Raw genomic sequence first — 24159 nt, forward strand, 5'->3', positions numbered from 1 at the left:
AACTTATTGTAGGGCTGCTCGATTATGGAAAAATAAAAGTTACTCAGTCATGAGCAGTTAAGAGTGTTTTCTCATTTTCTTGTCATGGTTGTTTGATTATTATGATGACACACTAGACGGCAGCAGATAGATGGAGTGGTGGTGGTGTAGTGGTCTAAGCACGTAACTGGTAATCTGGTAATCAGTAGGACACTGGTTCGAGCCCCACAGCCACCACCATTGTGTCCTTGAGCAAGGCACACAATGCTCCGGGGGGATTGTCCCTGTAATAAGTCCCTGTAAGTCGCTTTGGATAAAAGCATCTGCCAAATGCATAAATGTAAATGTAGACTTACAAGTCTGACATTTTAATACAAATCCACTTTTTTCTCTGCTGTTTGCGTTCACTTTAGGCATCCCTCTCTATGTTTACATGGATATCTAATAATTTTTAAGTGTATTTGAGGTTCAGGTGCGCATAAGCGCGAGCATTTTCGGAACACGCGCATGTTCAGCACACACACATACACCGCCTGTCAATCAAACAGGGCGCAGCGGTTACTAGATCGCTAGTGTATTATAAAATGACGTGCTCTGACTTATTTTCATCAGCAGAATAAGAATATGCACTTTCTAATAAGTGACACAGGCCAAGGCTATCACAAATACAGCTGGTTATTTTTTTGTTATTGGCATTTTAATCAGTTTGCTTGTTCAGTCGGGCAACTAATGTCGTAGTTCAGGCGAATTATAAAAGGAAGCATTTTGTGGACGTTCGTTTGTTTTTCGTACATGTCGTAGTTCAGGCGAATTATAAAAGGAAGCATTTTGTGGACGTTCGTTTGTTTTTCGTACATGTCGTAGTTCAGGCGAATTATAAAAGGAAGCGTTTTGTGGACGTTACGTTTGTTTTTCGTACATGTCGTAGTTCAGGCGAATTATAAAAGGAAGCATTTCGTGGACGTTCGTTTGTTCTTTCGTACATGTCGTAGTTCAGGCGAATTATAAAAGGAAGCATTTCGTGGACGTTCGTTTGTTCTTTCGTACATGTCGTAGTTCAGACGAATTATAAAAGGAAGCATTTTGTGGACGTTCGTTTGTTTTTCGTACATGTCGTAGTTCAGGCGAATTATAAAAGGAAGCATTTTGTGGACGTTCGTTTGTTTTTCGTACATGTCGTAGTTCAGGCGAATTATAAAAGGAAGCATTTTGTGGATGTTCGTTTGTTTTTCGTACATGTCGTAGTTCAGACGAATTATAAAAGGAAGCATTTTGTGGATGTTCGTTTGTTTTTCGTACATGTCGTAGTTCAGACGAATTATAAAAGGAAGCATTTTGTGGACGTTCGTTTGTTTTTCATACATGTCGTAGTTCAGGCGAATTATAAAAGGAAGCATCTTGTGGATGTTCGTTTGTACTTTCGTACATGTCGTAGTTCTGCCATTTTTATAAAAGGAAGCATTTTGTTGATGTTCGTTTGTTTTGTGTACGTTCTTGTGTTTTTTATAATTTACTTTAGACGAATGTGGGAAGCAAGCATCTTGTGGATGTTTGTATGTTGTAGTCCAGATGAATGGAAAAACAGGAATCTTATGGACGTTCATTCTTTTGTACATATCGTTCATGTTGTAGTACAGAATTTTTTTATAGCAATCATCTCGTGGACGTTTGTTTTGTTCTTTTGTACATTGTATTCTATACAAATTCTAAAAGCAAGTGTCTCATTGATGATCGTATGTATGTTCATACATTTCGTAATCCTGATGAAATCTGGAGGTTTGTTCGTGTTTTCATACATGTCGTAGTCCGGGTGAGTTCTAAAAGCAAACGTTCATCTGCTGTTTTGAAACGTGATGACTAAGACAAATCATGCTTCAGTTACTTTGCTGGTGGATTAACGATGTTTGTTTTACAATGATATCAGGTGCTAGAGTTCCCAAAATATCTACCAGGCATTTGTCATTTTAACGCTCTGTTAACAAATTCCATGTCGGAGGATTTGCTCTTTGTTCAAAAAGGGTGGAGGGTGGTTATTAAGAGAGAACAAAACACACCCTAACACAATGAATGCACATTTTCATTTAACAATCATGTTATCTGAAAAGCATTTATGTTGTGATGCGATATACTGGTGTGTGTCACACTCATTGTCCAAAACACAAGCTTTACAGAGGCAGGTTTTTTTCAAGATGTTTCACGGGTGACCTGATTTGTGTGTGTTTTAGGTGCATGTTGAGGGTCCTAGACTCCTTCGGGACAGAGCCTGAGTTTAACCACGCCCACTACGCCCAGTCAAAAGGCCACAAAACTCCATGGGGCAAGTGGAACCTGAACCCCCAACAGTTCAACACCATGTTCCGTAAGTGTGTGTAAGAGGCCTTTTTGTATGTGTGTATGTGTGTGTTTAACCTTTCAGTTTTACCCCTTTATCTTCCCCACGTCGGGGTTCCGGGGGGGTTTTGGGAAGCGTCTCAATTCGTCTGCGGGTCTGAATAGCCCTTTTGTTTATCGATAGAGTTTGACATTCTCATAAAACTCACGGTTCCCCGAGCAGAACTGCTTTCCTTCTTAACCTAACCTTAACCCTGTTTGAGACTGGTGATACGTTTCACAGAGGTGTGGGTATGACCAAACATCTTTGGAATTAGTTTCTGGTGTTTAATGAAGTTAAACTGTATCTATGGAGTGTGAAATCTGTTAGGAACATGTCCGGGCCATATGTCCCCCCAAAGGAATAAGAAATTATATTTTGTGTAATGAGTCTTGGGACCATTAAGCACATTTTGCCCTCAAATTCTCATTACCATAATACATCCAAACTAAATTATTATTATTATTATTGTTTTGTAATTTGCATTATTGTCAATGATGATTTTCATTGCAATATTTGTTTTTAGCCCAGGTAAATTGAAGGCAGAACAACACAATTTTTAATTAATTAAATATAAACAAATAATAATAATAGTTTCTAATATATTATAATAGTTTGTTTATAAATTCCACTAACATTTATAATGATAATTGAGTTATATTTATGTATTACAATAATTTGTTTATATATTCAACTTATGTTATAATATATTATACCAGTTTGTTTATAAATTCAAATAACATTTATACAAAAATTATCATTTAATTATAATAATTTATACAATTTATATATTACAATAATTTGTTTGTAAATTCAACATGCAGTATAATATATTATAACAGTTTGTTTATAAATTCAACGTTTATAAACAAATTATAATTTAATTAATAATTAATATAATTCATATATTACAAACATTTGTAAATTCAACTTGCATTTATTGAAAGAGCGTGATAATATAATTGATATATTATAATAATATTTTATTTATAAATTCAATGTACTTTTATTAATTTAATATTTGTGTATTTTATTATTATTATTATATTTGTTTATGTGGAAGTGCTTTAAATGGCAAAGTAGGTCCATGGCTGCATAACCTTTAAAAAAATGGAAATAAAAAGTTTTTTAATTTTTTTATTATTATTTATTATTTTTATTTATTTTTTTATTATTCAGGCTTAACATTTCAAATTGCTAATTTGGAAAAATTTGGAAAACGTGTGCTTAAAATATTGCAGCCTGGTTGCATCACATGTAGTAGTTGATGTGTGGATATTTGAAGATGGTTGCAAATGTGCATCCCCTCCCTACTAAAAGCTGTCAGTCCCCTCATCACACAATGCAGGGCAATATCTCCTTGCACACTACATGACAGTTGACATACAATGCTCTGCTTATTGCCGACCTTTATTTCTCTTATTGTCTGGATGACAGCCCATAATGACATGTCCTCATTTCCGATATGGGTAAATGTCCTTCATGACGGCACAGTAGCATCACTGTACCGCCCGTCCTGAAGGTACAATATGTTTCCCACAGGTATCAGATGAGTGACTTACCAATGCACCATAAGACCAAAAGAAGCCGTCTCTTTCTCTATGGCATTATGTGTCCATTTTTGCTCCTAAAAGCCTCATTCATCTCAGTTTTAGACAAATGAAAATGAGTGTAAAATCGGAATGAGTGTAAAATTTACTCAAAGTCGACTGAAAACGTCAGTTTCAGTTCAAGTACCGGTAGCAAATTTAATCAGAAAAATCTGAATGACGCAAAAATGATTTGCGAATACAGTAGCATTCATCCCGTTTAGTCGTGATGGCAATCCAACACTTGTTTGTGGTTTTAAAAGCATCTTTCTCACGTACACACTTTTGGTTTTGTACAATCATTTGCACAGGAAGCCGCAGACACACACACGCACGCACGCGCCCCCACACGCAGACACACACACGCACACCCACACGCAGACACCCACAGGCACGCAGACATGCAGACACACACACGCAGACACGCACACAGCGGCATAAAGGCTTTCAGTCATGCAACTTTGTCACATTTGCTTAATAAGTATGTGTACAGGTGTACCTAATAAAGTGCTCAGTGGGTGTATATATAATTTCGGTCATCAGTTTTCCTATTTTCTAGATATTGTTATCGGACGTTAAAAACGCAATCGGTCAACCACAAATCTAGGGCTCTGGGTAAATGCCACCTCTTTTGTTTAATCTGCTGAACAATGTAAAACCACTGAACTTAATTTGTCCTGAAACTATGATATCTTTTAATTTTCGTGTAAGGACAAGAAGGAAACTAATCCCCACGTTAACAAAGCGCACTAGTGTGTGAGTGTAGGATTAGATGTATATCACAAACTGATGAAAGCCATTGCAATCCAAGCAGACATCTTTGTGAATGGGATTAGAGTACCAATGTTAGAGAGAGAGAAAATGTGTGCGTTTTTTTGGTCAGTATTTCCCTAAATTGCGAGGGCCTCTTAAAGCTTTCTGTCTGGGTTAGGTTTCGGGGCTTGAAAATATCATTAGCTTGGCATAGAAGTCAGTGGAAAGTCCCCACCATGACAGAACAACAAAACATGTGTCTGTCTGCATTGTTTATATATGCTGCATAATTTGCTGAGTTTTTCCCCTCCCATATTTCCACTACTAGACTTATTAAAATCTTCCTCTCTCGTTTTCTCAGTCACACACACTCCCCTCATTCCTGCTAATTACTGACAACATTTGTCTGACACCATCTGCACGCCTTGTAATTTGTCTCTTCAGCAGTTGTGTGTTTTCTTGCTGTTTCATGTTTAGAAATGCTCAAGGGTGTGTGGGGGTTTGTTTAGTTTGCGTTGTAGACTTGCCTTTCACAATAAAATCATGAAACTTCCTCTTCTCCGTTCAAAACTTCAACCTTGAGGAACTGAACGCCATGTGTTCTGTACATCTTCATAAGGTGATCTGTTGTACGTAAAACAACATCAAACAATCATGAAATGACTGTACATGTGTATAAACTAGAAATATACTCTACGCATGTATGCAAACACAAATGCAAATGCTTAGTTAACGTATTGCATGCGTGCAGTACCATTGCACATACTTGCGTGCGTTCTTGCGTTACCTGTGGCTGTGAATAACTCCAGGGGGGCGATAGTTGCCTTCAAATGTCTGCGCGACTAAATCGGATACGTTATTATTTATGTACTTTAGCTAGCTTTAAAAATGTCTAACTTCAAACTATTGATTCACCATGACAGTTGTTGACCAGAAAGAGAAAACGGACAATAAAAGGCAAAAAGGTTGCTGTAATGTGTGCTATAGCGCCCCTTCTGGCAATACTGAGAATGCAATGCGTATTTACGACATATCGTAACGCAAGGACGTGTTAATTCAAGCATTACTATAAGCATTCATGTTTGCGTACTTGAGTAAGTTTCGGGCCTAAAGGAACTTGTGTGCTAATAATAATAACGTTTTATTTCACTTTGTAACACTGCGTCTGTTTTATCTAGATATCGTATGGTCCTTTTAAAAAAACGCAATCGTTCAACCACTATATAATGGCTCTGGACAAATGGCCTCTGCACTTAATTTGTCATGAAATTATTAAATATTTTACTGTGACAAAACTGAGAATGTAATGCGTATTTACGAATTGCTCTCTGACCTGTCGGGACACAACAACGTTTGAATTCACACATTACTATAAACATTTGCGTTCATGTAGTTGAGTGTTTCAGTCTTAGAGAAAGAGTTGCCCTGTTTTTTAGATATTCGTATTGGCCGTTAAAAAAAACAATGCAATCGTTCAACGACTATTTAAGTGCTCTGAACAAAATAGTTGTTTAATCTGCTAAAATCACAATCTAAAACCACTGCGTTTAATTTATCCTGAAATTGTTATCTTTTACAGCTATGTCTGCTTTAGTGCCCCCTTGTGGCAACACTGAGAATGCGATGAGTACTTGTGAATTGCAATCCGATCGCAACGGTGTTTAATATCAAGTGTGTGCATTTTGAACCATTCGCTTTCATGTACTTTAATATGTTTAACAGAACTTGTGTGCTAAAACGAATATAAATGTTCTATTTAAGTTTTTAACAGTGTCGCCATTTGTAAGTTCTTTGTAAATAGACGTTATAAAATCACAGACGACTTTATGGAAGCATGTGATGTAGATATCCAAAATGAGCATTCGGTTTTCATCCATTCCGTTAATTCTGGTTGCTGCTGACAGGCGCCATGAGCATGTGCATGAGCGTGTGTATATCAGCGTTTGTTAGCATTTCCATTACGAGTGTATTTGTGCTGTTTACAGTAACTAAAGCGAGAGGGAGAGAGCGAGGGTCATTTTCCATCTAAACGGCATTTGTGATTTCCACTAAATTGCATTTAGGGCTGCCTGGGTTCTGAATTTCATCCTGAGCTCTCATTGGAATTGACAAGTAACCGTGACAACAGGCTACAGCTGCTGCTGCAGGCAGTAACCATGGCACGCACACACATAACGGTTGAGGTTTGAGTGTATATCTGAAATCTTAATCTCAGGATTGAATTCTTCGGACAAATGGCATTCAGGTGTATCTCTTCCAAGACTCGTTACCCAGGTGACCTCTTGGCTGAGAGGTTGTCATGGTAACAGCTCCTCGCTTGGCAACGTGAACACACACACAGGTCTTGTACATTGCTTACTTAATCTGAACATTTTGCTACTGGATTTACAATCCTGATGCTATAAATGTATAGCATCGTAGTTTATATAGTAGTTTAGGTCTCGCTATATATTATATAATGTAATATTTATTAATATCTTATCAGGTGTATGTTCTCGTATTGTCTTTGTAACTACCTATTTGTCCTGTTTTGGCATTCAATTACGCCTATTATTGCGCAAACTTCAGAGACCGTATTTTATTAGTATAAGATTTTACACATAGCCGTCAGTTCTTATCCCTGAGCTCTCTTCTGATTGGCTGTTCTGTTTACCCCTGCAGCTCACACTCCAGATAACAGTTTCCTGGGCTTCGTCGTGGAACAGCACCTGAATGCTAGTGACGTCAAGCACATCGACGATATCAAGCGGCAAAACCAGTCTCTCGTTTACGGCAAGGTGGACAACTTCTGGAAGGTGAGTTTTCATTGAACGACATCAACAATATAATCCTAGCCAAATTATATTGTCCGTTTATGTGTGAAACTGCAGCAATGTTTTTGGAAACAGGTTTATGCTGGATTGTTTTGCCATGTTTTCCAAATTTGCCTGCCAAAATGTGTTGACTCCAATGTTGATTAGTGCAGCATTTCTTCAGTGTGAGATCAACCCTGGTTTCGCCGTTAAGATACTCAGCTCGAATTAATCCCTAAGGAACCTTGCAGGAAAGATATCGACACCCATCTGGATCAGAAACGCATTGTGTGATGAGAGACAGAGAGCACATGTGAAAAATGAATCCCTGCGTGCAAACACACACAGTCCAGATCCATCTAATCCCACAAACTGTGAGGGAATGCAAAACATATTACGAGGAAAGCAAAATATAATGTGAGAGAACTATATTGTGGAAGAACGCAAACTATTGCGAATAATATTTTGTGAGGGAACAAAAATTTTAATGCAAGGGAACGCAAAACATAATGCAAGGGAACGCAAAACATAATGCAAGGGAACGCAAAACATAATGCAAGGGAACGCAAAACTTATTGCAAGGGAACGCAAAACTTAATGCAAGGGAACGCAAAACTTATTGCAAGGGAACGCAAAACTTAATGCAAGGGAATGCAAAACTTAATGCAAGGGAACGCAAAACATAATGCAATGGAACGCAAAACTTATTGCAAGGGAATGCAAAACTTAATGCAAGGGAACGCAAAACATAATGCAATGGAACGGAAAACTTATTGCAAGGGAACGCAAAACATAATGCAAGGGAACGCAAAACATAATGCAAGGGAACGCAAAACATAATGCAAGGGAACGCAAACATAATGTAAGGGAACGCAAAACTTATTGCAAGGGAACGCAAAACATAATGCAAGGGAACGCAAAACATAATGCAAGGGAGCATAAAACATAATGCAAGGAGCATAAAACTTAATGCAAGGGAGCATAAAACATAATGCAAGGGAACATAAAACATAATGCAAGGAACGCAAAACATAATGCAAGGGAGCATAAAACATAATGCAAGGGAGCATAAAACATAATGCAAGGGACATAAAACATAATGCAAGGGAGCATAAAACTTAATGCAAGGGAGCATAAAACTTCTTGCAAGGGAACATAAAACATAATGCAAGGAGCATAAAACTTATTGCAAGGGAGCATAAAACTTATTGCAAGGAGCATAAAACATAATGCAAGGAGCATAAAACTTCTTGCAAGGAACATAAAACTTCTTGCAAGGGAACGCAAAACATAATGCAAGGGAACGCAAAACATAATGCAAGGAGCACAAAACATAATGCAAGGGAACGCAAAACTTCTTGCAAATTAACGCAAACATAATGCAAGGGAACGCAAAACATAATGCAAGGGAACGCAAAACATAATGCAAGGGAACGCAAAACTTCTTGCAAGGGAACGCAAACATAATGCAAGGGAATGCAAAACATAATGCAAGGGAATGCAAAACATAATGCAAGGGAACGCAAAACTTATTGCAAGGGAACGCAAAACATAATGCAAGGGAACGCAAAACATAATGCAAGGGAACGCAAAACATAATGCAAGGGAACGCAAAACATAATGCAAGGGAACGCAAAACTTCTTGCAAGGGAACGCAAAACTTCTTGCAAGGGAACGCAAAACTTCTTGCAAGGGAACGCAAAACATAATACAAGGGAACGCAAAACTTAATGCAAGGGAACGCAAAACTTATTGCAAGGAAAATTATTGCAAGGGTTACTGTGAGGGAACGCAAACTATTGCGAATAAACTTTTGTGAGGGAACACAAACTATTGTGAAGGAATGCAATCTGTTTTGAGGGAACTTCATTGCAAGGGAACGTAAACCATTGTGAGGGAATGCAAAACGTGTTCAAGAATGGGCAAGGCTTATTGCGAGGGAACTTAAACTACTGTGAGGGAATGCAAACTGTTGCTAGAAAATGCAAAGCTTATTGCCAAAGAACTTGTACTATTGTGAAGGAGCGCAAACTATTCCAAGGCAACAAACTTTTATGAGTGAATGCAAAACTTTCTACGAGAGCTCGCAAGATTATATCAGTTAATAAATTCCCTCTCTGTCCTCTAATGGGATTGGCATAAAGGTACAGTAGCAAAAAATAACTCCTTTTACACATGTAGGGATTATCCACTCATGACAGAGGTCATGTACGCGTAGAAGTTTTAAAGGTACAGTAGCAAAAACAGCATGTTTTTTTCTATGGGTTAAACAGAGGGTGAAAAATGGTCATGAAAACTGAATTAACACAATTAGTAAGATAATTGGTGCATTTACATGTACGGCTTCATGGTTCCTAAGTCAGAGTGGTTGAGAAGGACAGAAGCATTAAAAAGTAATTGGATGTACAGCAACAATGGAGTCACATTTAACCTCATGCAATTGTACTGATGTCTCCCTGCAACCAGAGTGAGAGAGATGCTTTTCTACAGCCTCTCAAGAACTGGTTTCCATGGAAACAAACTTGAGCATAGACCTGGAATTAGGGAGTGTAGTGTGTGTGTGTGTGTGTGTGTGTGTGTGTGTGTGTGTGTGGTCTAAAGATCAGAGGTTATGTGTATAGGCTTTTGTTATGCAAATAAAGTCTCCGCTCTTTCTTTCACAGTCACGTACACACATTGTTTGCATCGTGCAATCCACATATAATGGATTTTTATTTTCCTTCTCTCTCACACACACACATTTGTGCTTGCACACACAAACACATTCATTCCTGGAGTCTGTTTCTCAGGGCTTCCGTTGTTGTTTTTTATCACATTGTGCTGTGCGATTCTGTCTTACCATCATGCACACACGTTTATCCATTTTATCTTTCTTAATGAGGGCATGCCATGCACTTCTATTGTTTTTAAAATAAGCTAATTATAATTACTATAGCCCAACCTAAAGCCCTAATGCCTAAATAAACCTCTGCATTAAAATACAAAGAAAATAAACAGCTCACAGATATTAATGTATTATGAAGTTAACATGGTAAAAATAAAGGGTTTTGTTTTGGAAAATAATTATTTTCACTCTGTAATATTTGTTTCATTAATACTTTTTTATATATATAAAATAAAAATGATTATGAAAATGTTTTATACATGATTTTATAATAAATATTATTAATATAATAATGAATATTTTGTATTGTTATATTACATATTTTATTATATTTAATTTCTTATGTTTCAAATACATAATTTATTTAGTAATTTGTGTTATTTTGTAGTTTTTGTATTATTATTTTTTAAATATGATTTATTTGTAGTTTGTATAATAATTATTAATTTTTTTGGTAGAGACGCACTCATACCTACTATCTCACGCACACACACTCACACCTACTCTCTCTCACACACACACTCACATCTAATCTCTCACACACACACACTCACACCTACTCTCTCTCACACACACACTCACACCTACTCTCTCTCACACACACACACTCACACCTAATCTCTCACACACACAAAAAAAGACCCCCCATTTAGCCTTAACAGACTGTAGGGGCAAGTGCTGTTAGCGAGCACCTATGAAGGCCGGAACGGTACACGAGGGGGTGGGTGACCAGCACCACGCCCGACCACCTTTGTCTCCCCAGTGGCGATGTTTTACACACCGCATCAGGTACTCATTTTAGGCTGAGTCAACCTAGGGGAGTCCCGGGACCGGTTCAGATAATCACCATGAGCGGGAATAGAACTCGGGTCACCAGGTTCATAGCGCAGCGTGCTAACCGCTACACTACCTTACACAACATACACACACACCTACTCTCACGCACGCACACACACACCTACTCTCACGCACGCACACACACACCTACTCTCACGCACGCACACACACACCTACTCTCACGCACACTCTCAAGCACACACTCACACCTACTCTCACGCACACACTCACCTACACTCACTCATGCACGCACGCACACATCTACTCTCTCTCACACACACACACACACACACACACACACACACACACACACACACACACACACACACATACACATACACACACATACACAGTGTTCCTGTTTTTACCTGACCTATTAACAGGAAGTGTGCATGTCTGTACGCTTTGTGCATTTGAAAAGAAATGTTTTCATTTTCAGTCTTGTGGTTTCCACGAGGAACAGGCGCTGTTTGACTCTTCCTGTCTGTCTTTGGCCCTCTGCACTGACACAAGTTCAAACAGAATGCTAAAATGCTTTTTATTTTTTTTATTTTTTTTTTATTGTCTGTGTTTTAAGCATCCTGTGTTCTTTTATCGCTTGTTTTATAATGTAGGGGCGGGACTTGAACAAATGTCAAAGGTCAAAATGTGATTGGATTGAAAAGTGTGCTGTGATACTGATACAATGATATTGGCTAATAATATTTTCCCCGCCCATGTGGCCTTGATTACATCAGCAGAAAATAAAAATAAGTTCAGACATGAAGAGTTTGTACATATGGAATTAAGATGATAAAAAACAAACTAAAAAAAAAAAAACGCACTGGTGAATAACACGCAATAAGATCTTTATTGCAAAAGATATTTAAGAATATAGGTCGGTTGAAATTTAAAAAATTGTTTTGTGCTTGGTAAACAAATTTATTTTGTAAACAAGTCATTGTCTGGGCTGGTTGTGAAGCTGTTATTTACGTAGAAGTTGCACGTTGCTCACATGAATTGTTTTTCCTGTTTTCATTTTTGTTTTATGTGTCACAGGATAAAAAGAAATACCTGGACATCATTCACTCATACATGGAAGTACACGGCACAGTTCACGGTACCAGCACCGTCCACCTGCCGGGTTATGTCAAGAATCACGGCATCCTGAGCGGCCGTGACCTCCAATTCCTCCTGCGTGAGACCAAGGTGTGCACCACGATATCACAGCCACGTTCATACAGCGCTATTAACGTCTTGGGAAAGTAAATGTTATATTGATGTTTAGTGATATGCACATCCATATAAGTGTGAAAGATTAGTAGTACATTATAAAGTTAGAATTAACTAAACCTAGACTGGTAGACCTCCTACTAGTGTTGTCATGATACCTTAATCGCACCTTCTGATTCTGTACGAGCTAAATTATCGTGATACCGCTCGTGTCGTTTGCATTGTCTCTTATAGCTACCACCTAATAAAGGCTAATTCACATTGCACATGCAAATAAAGAAATGTGAGGCTCTTACAATGGAAGTGAACGGGGGCCATTTTTTGGAGGGTTTAAAAGTGAAGCTAATCATTTTATTAAAGCACTTACATTAATTCTTATGTTCAAACTTGTGAGTTAGTTGAGCTGTAAAGTTGTTTAAATAGTCATTTTAGTGTTTTAAGGCTTATACCGTTACGTCATCATGGAAACGAAGTTGGGGGGGTTCCCAATTTGGAATGCCCAATTCCCAATGTGCTCAAGTCCTCGTGGTGGCGTAGCGACTCGCCACAATCCGGGTTGCGGAGGACGAATCTCAGTTGCCTCCGCGTCTGAGACGTCAATCCGTGCATCTTATCACGTGGCTTGTTGAGCGCGTTACCGTGGAGACGTAGCACGTGTGGAGGCTTCACGCTATTCACCACGGCATCCACGCACAACTCACCTCGTGCCCCACCGAGAGCGAACCACATTAGAGCGACCATGAGGAGGTTACTCCATGTGACTCTACCCTCCCTAGCAACCAGGCCAATTTGGTTGCTAGGGAGACCTGGCTGGAGTCACTCAGCACGCCCTGAATTAGAACTAGTGAACTCCAGTCAGCGTCTTTACCACTGAGCTACCCAGGTTAAGAGTGCATGTCTGCAAATTCTAGGCAAAGGGGGACTACTTTGAAGATGCTAAAATATAACACAGTTTTTATTTATTTTGGATTTTTATAGTCGCCCCATAATTCCCATAGTTCCATTTATGTTATTCCATAGTTTTAATGACTTTACTATTATTCAAAAATGTGAAGAAGAATAAAGAATGAGTAAGTGACCCTGAACTTTTGACCGGTAGTGTACATTTAACATTGACCATTGAAGCTGGTGTTTCCTGCACCCGGGCTTGAATAATTAATGAGCTTGCATAGCTAACTGTTTACAAGTTGATTTACAGTACACCGTTTTACTTGTTTTGGGAATTCTGAAGTTCTGATGTTCTACTCAAAATGACCCGTTCATAACAAAAAAACTAAAACTGTTGATTGTTACCGTCATCGTGTTTTGTGCACCAGCCGTTCGGGTATGCGTGTGCAGCTTTGAATCTTGTTTCTATCGCCAGTAATACAAAGTGATACTGTTGAATATAGACTGCATGTGCATTAAGCGAAGCATTGAAATGCTAGGACATTTTAAAAGCTAGTTTTAATTCTTTTTAAGAGATTGCTTGAGTAAAGTGTACAAACCAAAAGGGAGTAAAATGTACTTAAAACAGATACTTGCAAAGTAAACGTTACTTGACGATTTCTAAATAAAGCCACGAAGTGTATGTGTAGCGTTTACTTTTGTAAGTGAACCCCACTCCAAATAGTTTTCAGTGTAATCAACATGATGCATCAAATGCTCTGGATTGAGCTTAACTTGCGTTGAACCCGGAATATTCAGTTTCATAAACAAAATTCATGCGGCAACCCGTCAGATATGCAAATATTTGTGTATCTCAAAGAACAGCACCCAAGTCTCATTTCCATCTCAGTCTTTCTCTTTCGCTTCCAATCAGCCTCTTAGATTTTTAGGACATCTCTGCTGCTCCCTGTTGGTGAACGGTAGAAGTGCAATCACAGAAGCCTTCTGTTACTGTACCTTTAAATTATTTGTATATAATAATTATTATTATATACACAATATATGTGAAATTGTGAGTCTTAATCAAGTAATTGCCCTCAGTTAGTCGTCATGATGCAAAAACAAACTCTCAGTACCCTACGAAAAGTATTTATAAATGAATTAACGTTAGTTCAGGAAGGGAACGTTACAGGTTAATTTGACTCTTTAACTCTGCGTGCGAGCGTGTTCCCTATATGAAATGCGCCTCTGTGCTCTGTGAGCTGTAAGCGTGTGGTCATCTGTCCTAGGTAGCACAGAACAGTCTTTGTGCGCGCAGTAAGTCCAACAGTCCCGAGCATGACACTATAACAAACACATTATTGTTGAAGTCTCGATGGGCCGGGCCACTTCTGCTAGCCGCATGGCTCACGCCTTTGCAAACATTTGCTTTAGTCATCTAGCTGTTTACAACACTATTATACAACGGTTGAAATGGGTATTGTGCATCAAAGAGTCGTCTGTGGGGGGGCCTGGGTCGCTCAGCGAGTATTGACGCTGACTATCACCCCTGGAGTCGCGAGGTCGAATCCAGGGCATGCCGAGTGACTCCAGCCAGGTCTCCTAAGCAACCAAATTGGCCCGGTTGCTAGGGAGGGTAGAGTCACTTGGGGTAACCTCCTCGTGGTCACGATTAGTGGTTCTCGCTCTCGATGTGGCGTGTGGTGAGTTGTGCGTGGATCGTGAGAGTAGCATGAGCATCCACATGCTGGGAGTCTCCATGGTGTCATGCACAACGAGTCACGCGATAAGATGCGCGGATTGACGGTCTCAGAAGCAGAGGCAACTGGGACTTGTCCTCCGCCACCCGGATTGAGGCGCGAGTAACCGCACCACCACGAGAAGAGAGAGTCGGCCCTCATATACACAAAGTGGTCCCAAAAGAAGTGTGTTAGGTTTTAAATGGTACAACAAAGCGGTATTGTTTAAAATAAGTATTGTTTAAAAAGTATTTGGACACGTTCTGGTTGTGATATGACCATCAGCGTTTACAACAAGTCCGTGTTTGATCGCAAGTCTCTGTTTGTTTTCTAGCTATTTGTCGGATTGTCCTTCCCCTATGAAGGACCCGCCCCTCTGGAGGCCATAGCCAATGGCTGCGCTTACTTGAACCCGAGATTCGAACCCGCTAAAAGCAGCAAAAATGCAGATTTCTTCAAGGGGAAACCTACGCTCAGAGAGGTACCGTATTCTTTCAGTTGTTATGTTTTAAGGGTTTGAAATGAATTGGATCTGATGTACGTTTGACTTTTGACCCCAGCTGACATCCCAGCACCCGTACGCTGAGGTCTACATTGGACGACCCCACGTCTGGACCGTCAATATAGACGATCCCGCCGAGGTGGAGAATGCTATTAAAGGAATCCTCAGTCAGAAGGTAAATACGACACACACTCATATGCGTGCACACTGGGACTGTGCGATTATTTATATATATATATATAATTAATTTTATGATATATTCTATATTTTTTATATGTATAATTAGTATTTTACAGACAACATTAACTCTTCCCCTTACTGAAAACTGTATTTAGGGGTAAAATAAATATATAATAAAGAAGAAAATGAATACTGAAGCATTACTTATGAACATTTCCCCAAAAGGAGTTTTTATTTAGATGTATATATATCTTACACATATGCAGTGATGTTTGGATGATTTCTGTTTGTTTCAGATTGAGCCGTATCTGCCGTATGAGTTCACCTGTGAGGGGATGTTGCAGCGCGTCAATGCTTTCATCGAGAACCAGGTACACTTTACTGTTATATAGTGGAAATATGAGGCGTGTGTTTGCTTTGTGTATTTAAGATGTGACAGACAGTATTTGCCGTGAAAGACTTAATGCACGTTTGAACTGTAAACGCATACATGCAATCTGTGTGTCTGTAGGATTTCTGTCATGGTCAGGTGATGTGGCCTCCTCTGAGCACCATGCAGGTGAAATTCGCTCCAGCTGGTAAATCCTGCAAACAGGTGTGTCAGGAGGAGCAGCTGATCTGTGAACCCTCATTCTTCCAGCACCTCAATAAAGACAAAGATCTGGCCAGGTAAACACACACACACACACACACACACACACACACACACACACACACACACACACACACACAGTATATGCATGGAAAAACATATGAAGTATCCAAATCAGTTCTCCTTCCAGCCAGCAGAGGGCTGTGTTGCATTTAAATCAGAATTTGAAATATTCATTTCCACCAAGTTGTGATAGAATTTACCTTCGATTAATTTGAATTGAGCTCCGACTTTTTTTAAATATATAATTTTTTTTAAATTAAAAAATATATATTTCTTTCTCTTACTATTTGAATAGTATAATGCATATAAAAAAATAATACAGTTTTAATTATCATTATTATTATGATTGTTGTTGTTATTAAAAATAAATAAAAATATAATTATAATTATTTATATAATTATTTTTCATTATAATTTCCTCTCTTATTACTTCAATATTATTAATTATATTTAATATTAATTGTAATTAGATTATATAGTATATAATATATTTTCTATATAATACTGTATATTGTTATTAATAATATTCGTTATTTTTTATTTATATTTTATGGTAATATCATGGTACTTTAATGTAAACTTCACTGTATTTCATAGAATATCATGGTATTTTCTTTCTCTTATTATATTAATTATAATTAATTCATAATAATATTATTATTAAAAATATATCATTATAATTCTCATATTTTAATTGTATAAAGATAATTATAAAACATACATATCCTATATAATATAATGTATATTATAATGTTAATTATATGATTAATTAATAATATTTTTTAATCCATATATTTTATAAACATTGTATTATAATTGTTTAAGGTACAGATCAAATCTTATTTTTAATACCTTTCCTGGTAGTCATGAAATAAGAAGGAAATAACATGGCATTTCATGGTGTTGCAATGGTAGATGTCCAAAAATCCAATAAATGCCACATGACCGAATGATCACCAAAATCATTCACGCTGCACCCTTGAAAATATAATATGCTATTACCATGTGGTCACGTCCAAAAAACATGTTTTTTTTTGTGATTTATCTCCATGTAGCAAGAACTGTGCAGTTCCACATTTGCAAGCTTTGTTGTTTCTATTAATCTCTCTCTCCAACGTTTTTGCGGCAGGTATGGCGTTGAGTGTAAGACGGTGGAGTCTGCCGGCGATATCATCGTCCCTGCTTTTGGCGAATCAGAGCAGCACTGCGTATTCCAGTCCGATTTGCTGCTGTTCAGCTGCGCCGGGGCGCACCACACCCTCACGCGCATCTGCCCCTGCAGAGACTACATGAAAGGCCAGGTGGCGCTGTGCAAAGACTGCTTATAACACACAAACGCGCACGCGCGCACACTCTGGAAACCTCCGGACGGTGTACGATTCGGATACTCGCCGTTCTGGACGACTTACGACGTTTTGAACTGAAGCGACGGCGTGGCAGCTCTCGGATAAGATGATCCGTCTTACCGTAATCAAACAACAGAAGAGGAAAAAAGTTGGAAACGCTTTATTTGATAGTGTTTATTTACATAAGTATGGAGTAATACCAACGAACTACGAAGTACTTACTGGGGAACTATTTTGTGCAGCTGCAATGTAATTTGTTATTACTTTAGAGATTATTGTTAATAACATGTCAAATGTGTAAATACGACACTGTAAAATAAAGTGTGACGTATTTTTGCTGGATTCATTTCACGCGGACTAGTTTCAGCCTGGCATACTTGAAGCAGCGAGCAGGGAACCAGAACTCTACGCTGCCCCCTGCAGGCCTGGAGAAACACTGCAGTGAAACATGTTACCCTGGATTTCTTCTGCTTCCTACATCGGACCGAGAAAGCATCTTTAGCCGAACTTCACCATTTTGAAGACCGTGTGTGTGTGTGTTTGTGTGTGTGTGTGTGTAGAGAGTGTATTTGCAATTTTCAAGTGGTGGAGAAACAGACCATGAACAAGCTTCCCTAGTTTAACACTGTAACGGAGATTTCCGCGTATTGGCTCTGTGAAACGATGCGTTTATATGTAAATAACAAATGTTGAAGTCTGGTTTATTCTGCATGGTAGTTTATTTCCATTGAAGCAACGTTGATACACACACACATGACAGGCTTTGTGTGTGTGTGTGTGTGTGTGTGTGTGTGTTTGTACTGAAGTTCTGCCAATAATTAAATTTAAACACAGCACATGTTTAAAACTGGTCAATTTCAGTGAACTGCCAGCCACAAACCAGCCAGTATAATCTAAAACACAAACCCAGACTAACCATAAAGAAAACTAGTAGAGCTCATTCATGAAAGTGGGCCACTTTTGTTTTCATTGAGATGAATTGACCTAGCTATTTAATGCTTTTAGGACGTTCTTGGTTGGGGATAGTTTTCGTCAACTTGATACCCAATCAGAGATTTTTCTGTAAAATATGTATAAAAACAGATGTGTACAAAACTAGGCTAAAAGATGGATTTTAATTGTATTATTTTTGTGTTAAAAACACAGATCGGCCTTTAGGTTTTAGTTTTTATATGATGTCTGGAGGCCTGTATTCTTGAATTTGCCAATCTAATATAAAAAAGACATCAAAATAATAATTATTATAAGAGTTATTTGTGTTTTGGAATGAAAATGCACTGTAGCGAATTTGAAGATTTGACACCAGTTATTACGATACTGTAAAATTGTTTTGAAGCTTGTTTGTTTTTTTAATTTATTTTGTATACAAATCTTTATCTCTGCCTGTTGATTTATATTTTACTTTATTTATAGAAGAGAACAGAAATTTATAGAGGGAAATATTATGTATCGGACTAATTTAAGTGCGTTTAAGCGCATATGTTTGTCCAGAGTACTTACTACCTGTACAAACGGCAAAGAAATCCAGTTTCGGTTATTTGTACATTTTCGCAAAAGAGCAAATTCGTCTTTTATTTGAAGTAATTTAGATCTGTTTTTAAAACGTAACTATAATTGCACAATCCTTTGAAATCTTGGCTATAAAAGTTAACTGTTAGTCAAAGTGACATTTAACGTTATATAAACATATAGATTTCTTTTGTCGTCAATACTTTGGCCAAACATTGCGAGCGTGATTTCATTTTCGATTTTCAAAAGCCAGCAAGAACCTCATTTGAAGATTTTATCCAGTGTATGATTTCTGTAAACATTTGCACATTTGTAAATATAGATCTGGATCTCTTCTAGTTTTGCACTCTTAACTTATACGATAGTTTTAAGTTTGGGTTTCGGCTCGGTCAAGATCTGTACGTTTCTACGTAAAAAGATGGTCTTCAGCAAAGCTATTGTTTTAAGTCTTGTTTCATGACGTGCCTTGAGATGGTTATTAGCATTGACTTAGTTTTTGCTTTTACGAAACCGAATACATTGACGCTGTAATGCTAGCTAGCTTAAAGCTGAAACGGTAGTTTAATAGTTTCAAACGGAGCTAAAGTTGTCGGCATTTAGCGTAAAATAGTTTTTGCCAAATGTTCAGTGGTTGTTGACGCAAATTCACAATCAAACAGATTTGTCTTGTTCACTGTCCTTATATTTGGTTTACAGTTTTACAGTATGAAGGATGCCACATTGTTTTGATATTGTTTGTGCATTTCAAGCTTAGTTATCCATCACTTTGGTTTTTTATTAATACATGTTTTACTTAAGATTCAAGATTAGTCTTGTGGCCAGTAATTCATAGCGAGTAACTACTGATTTGTTGTAGGAAAAATTGGAATGAAACCCAAATTGCGAGTTGAACATAATTACATTGTTATTTTGTTTTCTACCTGTATGTTATACTGTTCGAATGGGTATTTATTTTTACTTTTTTTTGCTTTTGTCTTTTTTATTTTATTAGATTTTGTGTTTCTTGTTTTGTTTTTGCTATTTTCTGTTTTGTTTTTATTTGAATAGATTTTTTTGTTTTGTTTTTATTTGAATAGATTTTTTGTTTTGTTTTTATTTGAATAGATTTTTTGTTTTGTTTTTATTTGAATAGATTTTTTTTTTGTTTTTATTTGAATAGATTTTTTTTTGTTTTTATTTGAATAGATTTTTTTTGTTTTTATTTGAATAGATTTTTTTTTTGTTTTATTTGAATAGATTTTTTGTTTTGTTTTTATTTGAATAGATTTTTGTTTTGTTTTTATTTGAATAGATTTTTTTGTTTTGTTTTTACTTTAATAGTTTTTTTTTGTTTTGTTTTGTTTCATTTGATTGATTTGCTTTTCACTTGTTTTTTTGTTCTTCGTTTTTTTATTTGTTTTTGTTTAAATGTTTATTTCGTTTTTGTTTTGGTGGGAATCTTTTTGTTGGTTACATCAAATGATTTTAAAACATCCAAAAAGGAAATCTTGAAGAAAAAAGGAAACAGACACTATTTGTTTTTTGTTGTTTTTTTTTTTTCCATTGATTTTGAGGAATCAGTAGGATATATCTTTATTTTTCAAATAAACTTTTTCTGTGATAGACATTTCTGTGTAAATATACATGTGTCACAGTTTATATACATTCATGTATCACATGACATTCGGATTCCACGGCGGTTCAATGTGGATTGACATCGTCTCGGCCACCATTTGTCCTTTTGAGCAATTCTGTGAATTTAGTCTTTAACCGAATAATGTCCCGAATCCCATTCTTTCTGGGAGCCTCCCTTTTAAGTCCTAAGCACACTGCTAGATGTGGTTTAACAAACTGTGCAAATGCAAAAAGTCCCATTAGCAGGGGTGTGTGCATGTGCCTAGTACTTCTGACAAGGGCTCAAGGTATTTAACATGTCAATAAAGAACTGAACCGTAAATCCAACCACCCCGTGAAATACCGCACACCTGAAAGTAAAACAGCACAAGTCAAAGAGATTCCCAAAGCACAAACGTTAAAGCGGAAATGTGCTTTTTACCTAACAACGAACTGCCACTGGATAGCACACACGTGATCTTACTGTAGATCATCTGCTCCGAGGAGCTATATTATATTTGCTACATAAAATGCTCGGAAACTTGTTATTTTCCAAATGTAAATTTCAACGGCCAAATTTCGTGGCAAAATTACAAGTAACTTCACATCATGAAAGGTCAAGTTAAGGCTTTGTTACTGTACAAGTAATGTTAAACGCAATCGTGTGCCACCTAATCATTAACTGCAAGTTTCAACAGAAGCGGTACGCAAGGCTGGATCAAGCTGAAAATCTTTTTACAATACTGTTTCAATGAAGTGCAAAAGACGAAATGTACTACATTGTTATTATTACATTAGTTAGATCTGACAAACCAAGAATACGTTTCAAAAACGGCACATTTTCGATTCTAGTGATCCTAACGTATATGATCCTAAAGACCCTTGTTCACTTTGTGTATGTTACAAGAGAATGAACATACAGTATATTACAACGCCAGCTATGAAAATGCCGTTTGTCAAATAATATACTTTTTAAAGTTCATGTAGTAGACAATAAGATGCCACATTTTGACCAGGAAAACAATTCCATTAAAAGGAAATTGGATACAGAAAACGAATACATTTTTTTAATTAAATGTTGTATAAATTAAACATAAATGAATCGATGAATTACGAGCTAACTTACTTTTTTTATATGTATAAATGAACATTATCCAAGTTTAATAAACGCTGTTAAAAATATTGTTCATTGTTAGTTCCTGATTCTGAAAGCATTTACTAAAGTTAACAAATACCATTTTAATGTCAATTGTTGCCATTTATTTTTTTATATTGAAAGCTCTCGGTTTAAAAGTAAAAAAGAGAAATGTAGTTTACCTCAGACTGTAGACATACTCTTAAATAGAAGAATATCTCAGCTCTGCAGGTCCATACAATGCAAGTGAATGGTGGCCAGAACTTTGAAGCTCCAAAAAGCACATAAAGGCAGCATAAAAGTAATCCATATACCTCCAGTGGTTAAATCCGTATCGTCAGAAGCAATATGGCAGGTTTGGGTGAGAAACGGAACAATATTGAAATACTTTTTACCTTAAATCTCCACTTTCACATTCTTTTTATTGGCAATTCACATTCTTAGAGCATATCGCCACCTGCTGGCCAGGGGGGAGAATTTATCGTGAAAAAGGACAAATATGTATCTGTTTCTCACCCACAACTATCATATCACTTCAGCAGACATGGATTAAACCACTGGAGTCTTATGGATTACTTTTATGCTGCCTTTATGTGCTTTTTGGAGCTTCAAAGTTCTGGTCACCATTCACATGCATTGTGTGGACCAACAGAGCTGAGATATTCTTCTAAAATCTTAATCTGTGTACTGCTAAAGAAAGTATGTCATACACATCTGGGATGGCATGAGGGAGAGTAAATCATGAGAGAATTTACATTTTTGGGTGAACTATCCCTTTAAGATATATTTCAGTCTACTAAAGATGTATGTGTTACTAAATGGAAACTGTAAAAAAAAATAAAAAATAGATAAAATGACAATCTATGTCATGATTACCTGATAAACCCATACAGACATGTCATTTCTATCCATAGTGAATCTGGGTTTAAAATATCATATAATATAATCAAGAAACTGTGCGTGTCTTGTACCAAATTTCGTCCAAGTGACAGCGATACTACTTAGATGCGTCATCGCACTTGGAGAGACCCAACGGCTCATTATCAGAAAGCTTGAATACTATAAAACACGTTTTATATATTCTGAGTTTTTCCCTCATTTCCATATTTACAAGAGGAATTTGTGCTAGCATTTGCCCTGAGGCAAGAAAAAGTGTGTATGTTTGTGTTTTCCCACTCAAGAGAACCTGAAGAAGAGTGTTTGTGTGAGTTGAGTCGTCTAGTCCTACTCAAAACGCTCATAATGCCTCGTCTGCCTGACGCGGGGGACCGTGTCGACTAACAGCCTGAGAGAGAGAGAGAGAGAGAGAGAGAGAGAGAGAGAGAGAGGGAGGAAAAATTGTTATTTTGAAAAGGCAGTTTTCAGTTCAGTCATTTAATGTAATTGCACATAAGAATATTTTAGCGATCTGAGCCGTGGCCTAGTGATTTATGCAGCTATGTAAGATCAAATCTGGTTTGCAACATTTCCCAATCCTTGTTGCTTCTCCCGATCATTTTCTGTCATTTTACAAATGTAACTTTCAATAAAAGTGGCTTCCACGAGACCGAGCAGTTGGATTAGCCACGCCCCCCTCTTTAAAAAAGAACCCGCACTCCAAAGATGCCAGATGAGCTTTATCGAGACCGACAAAGGCCTTGTTCAGACTGCCAATACAAATCTGCCAAAAACAATTTTTTTTTTCAAATTCGGATTTCAAATGGACTTTTGCGTCACTCTTGACGCGACACACAACGATGACGTCCAAAATCGGTGACTGCAGCGCGGAACATCACATTATTTACCAGTCTCCGAGTCCTCTGTCGCTGAGTTTTTCTTGTGCGAGTTCTGCACCGCGACTGGACAGGGTGCTTATTTGGAGAGCGAGATGATGCACCTGATGAAAGCATCGTCACGTGTGTATGCCTACGTCGTTACCAAAGCAACCCACGCAGATAGGCTGGTTATGTCTGAATGCGCAAATCTGATTTGATCACGCGCAAATAATAGTGCGGACAGTCTGCCAGAAAAGATCTGATTTGAGGAAAAATCCCATTTGCCTGCAGTCTGAACATAGCCAAAGTGCAGAAATGGTCGTCAAACACAACAGCAGCAAAATAGCGCCCTCTACTGACAAGTTTTATGAACAACATGGCTTAAAAATGGACAGCAAGTCTCAATAATTTGCTGCAACTACAACACTATGAGAATGTGCAACATTATTGACGGGTTGAAAG

The 24159-nt window shown here is 37.5% G+C and overlaps 2 protein-coding genes across 2 annotated transcripts in view; one reads left to right on the forward strand and one right to left on the reverse strand.

The window, feature by feature from the left end:
* Positions 1 to 20277, forward strand: part of LOC127639959 (alpha-1,6-mannosylglycoprotein 6-beta-N-acetylglucosaminyltransferase A-like) — a 61100-nt gene extending 40823 nt beyond the window's left edge. Inside the window, exons 10-17 of the mRNA XM_052122315.1 lie at positions 2205 to 2338; positions 7354 to 7487; positions 12244 to 12393; positions 15358 to 15504; positions 15584 to 15700; positions 16002 to 16076; positions 16217 to 16374; positions 17490 to 20277. Of these exons, the coding sequence (XP_051978275.1) occupies positions 2205 to 2338; positions 7354 to 7487; positions 12244 to 12393; positions 15358 to 15504; positions 15584 to 15700; positions 16002 to 16076; positions 16217 to 16374; positions 17490 to 17688 (1114 nt within the window). The 3' untranslated portion in view covers positions 17689 to 20277. The remainder of the gene's footprint in view (positions 1 to 2204; positions 2339 to 7353; positions 7488 to 12243; positions 12394 to 15357; positions 15505 to 15583; positions 15701 to 16001; positions 16077 to 16216; positions 16375 to 17489) is intronic.
* Positions 20278 to 22583: 2306 nt separating this feature from the next.
* The window catches only part of LOC127639963 (transmembrane protein 163-like), a 29739-nt gene continuing 28163 nt past the window's right edge, over positions 22584 to 24159 (reverse strand). The window contains exon 8 of the mRNA XM_052122320.1: positions 22584 to 23228. Coding sequence (XP_051978280.1) covers positions 23168 to 23228 — 61 coding nt within the window. The 3' untranslated portion in view covers positions 22584 to 23167. The remainder of the gene's footprint in view (positions 23229 to 24159) is intronic.

The sequence above is a fragment of the Xyrauchen texanus genome, chromosome 48 (genome assembly GCF_025860055.1).
Source record: "Xyrauchen texanus isolate HMW12.3.18 chromosome 48, RBS_HiC_50CHRs, whole genome shotgun sequence".
In the NCBI taxonomy this organism is placed as follows: Eukaryota; Metazoa; Chordata; class Actinopteri; order Cypriniformes; family Catostomidae; genus Xyrauchen; species Xyrauchen texanus.